This window comes from Parasteatoda tepidariorum, chromosome 5 (genome assembly GCF_043381705.1).
Source record: "Parasteatoda tepidariorum isolate YZ-2023 chromosome 5, CAS_Ptep_4.0, whole genome shotgun sequence".
NCBI lineage: Eukaryota > Metazoa > Arthropoda > Arachnida > Araneae > Theridiidae > Parasteatoda > Parasteatoda tepidariorum.
In genome coordinates, this window is record NC_092208.1 from 23,470,513 (window position 1) to 23,472,643 (window position 2,131).

Here is a 2,131-nt window from a genome sequence, read left to right on the forward strand (position 1 = left end):
CTGATGGGTCATCCGCCGTACAGCCCTGATTTGGCACCCAATGACTTCTTCTTATTCCCACACATCAAAAATAAATTACGTGGACAACGATTTTCGACCCCCGAAGAAGCGGTTGATGCATTCAAAACGCATGTTTTGGAGTTACCTCAATCGGAGTGGAAAAAGTGCTTTGAAAATTGGTTCAAACGCATGCAAAAGTGTATTGATCATCATGGAGAATATTTTGAAAAGCAATAAAACCAATTTTTATCCTACGTATTTGTTTTTTCATTATTAGGCCAGAAATATAAATAGCAACCCTCGTAGTATATGTACTGCATTAATCTGCGGTTTTCTGCGGCTGACTAAAACTCATTCGAACCGAAATGTTCATAAATTAAAGTTTGAACAGGATTTATTTCTTTTATATATTTAGAACTTAATTTTCAAACGAGTACAAAGTCAGACTAAATTACATTAGTATACAATGGGTGAGCTATGGTAGCAAAATAAGAATCAAAGAATTGAAATTTTTTTTCTCCACATATTGATGATGTGTACAGTGCTAAAAAAAATATGTATATACGGAACACCCTGAATAACTTTTGATCTAATAACCACTGATCTAATAACCAAATCTTCACTATCTAGAACACAATTTTAGCGTTAATTAATAAGTGCAATTGCTATTTTAAATTAGGAAATCAGACACAAAAAAGCATTTTTTTAAAAATAAATGTACCTGTTTTACGACCGATACGGGTTTTTGATACCCACAATATAATGGGTAGCCGAAATTAAGGAAATATGGTATCAATAGTTTGGTCAGGAGAGTGGTCCAAAATTTGGACCTCATAGTTTAACTTTTTGTTTATTTTCCCATGCATCGGGAACTTTTTAAGTGAATTGAGAAACTTTTGCACACAATTATAAAATTCCTTTTCTCCAAAGTTAACATAATTCCACACAAAAAATAACTCATCGTAAATATTTATTATCTTATATTTTTTCATTTAATGCCAGCCAAAAAAAATTTTAATTTCGAATTTGGATATACAATTATAAAATTCGTTTATTAAAAACAATTCCATGCGAAAAAATATTTTTTTGTAAATATTTATTATTTTTAATTATTTCATTTATCACTAGTTGAAAAAAATTTAAATTGTAAGGTAAATATTTTTTACACTATTCTAAGGAATATAATTTTTCATGGCAAAAACTAAAGTTGGCCGAAATCGGTCAAATAGTTCTGCAAAAATCGAATTTTAACTAAGCTTAAAATCTAAAATATCGTCTGCGCTGATTAATTACCATATTTTAGGTCATTATTAAGATTGAGTGCTAGAACATGAAGACCCGATTATTAGATCAAAAGTTATTCAGGAAGTTCCAATTATTTATTTATTTATTAATTTTTTTTGCGCAATATACAAAGTTTGAAGAGGTGCAAGGTAACTATTTTCACATATTCTGATGTCTTCCCTGCGCAAAAAGAAATTCGCTATTTCTTAGAAAATTTCAGAATGTTCAATGGAATAAAGATTCTGCTACGCTTTCATTTCCTGCCCATATGTCTCTCACTAGTGACGTTTATATGATCTCTAAAATTTTATTAGAATAAATTTTAAATATTAACTGATTGGAATAATTAATTGAAATTTTAATCAAAAAATTAATTTATTGAAAAAATTAATCAAGCCACTTTTTTGCAAACTTTTTCGATACAGTTAGGACTTTCTATGCTAAGGGAACAACATTGGTATACAACATTAACTGTTTCTTACATGATATGCGAGAAGACCATTCAGGAAAGAGATTAGCAAACTGTATACAATTAGAGTTCTTCTTAAAACAAATGGTTTTCTGTTTTTCATAACCCATGGTATCACTAATTTCACCAATAAAACATAAATGGCAATTGCAAAATATACAATTCTTAGATCCATTGCTCGAATTTTCACTTCATTTAGGTCACCTATAAAGAAAACATTCGTTACAATATATATTTATATATGTAAATAGCACAATAAAGATAAGGATAAAAGGAAAAAAGTGAAAAACGATGAAAATTAAACAAATTAATGAGTATTATTTACTGCGCATGAGCTGAAAGTATATAGAAATCATAAAATAAGTTAATAATATCGAG

General features: G+C 28.9%; 1 protein-coding gene across 1 annotated transcript in view; it reads right to left on the reverse strand.

Annotated features, from left to right (window-relative positions):
• The window catches only part of LOC107450928 (very long chain fatty acid elongase 7-like), a 14,154-nt gene extending 12,201 nt beyond the window's left edge, over positions 1–1,953 (reverse strand). The window contains exon 1 of the mRNA XM_043056766.2: positions 1,767–1,953. Within this exon, the coding sequence (XP_042912700.1) occupies positions 1,767–1,928 (162 nt within the window). The 5' untranslated portion in view covers positions 1,929–1,953. The remainder of the gene's footprint in view (positions 1–1,766) is intronic.
• Between the last annotated feature and the right edge of the window lie 178 nt (positions 1,954–2,131).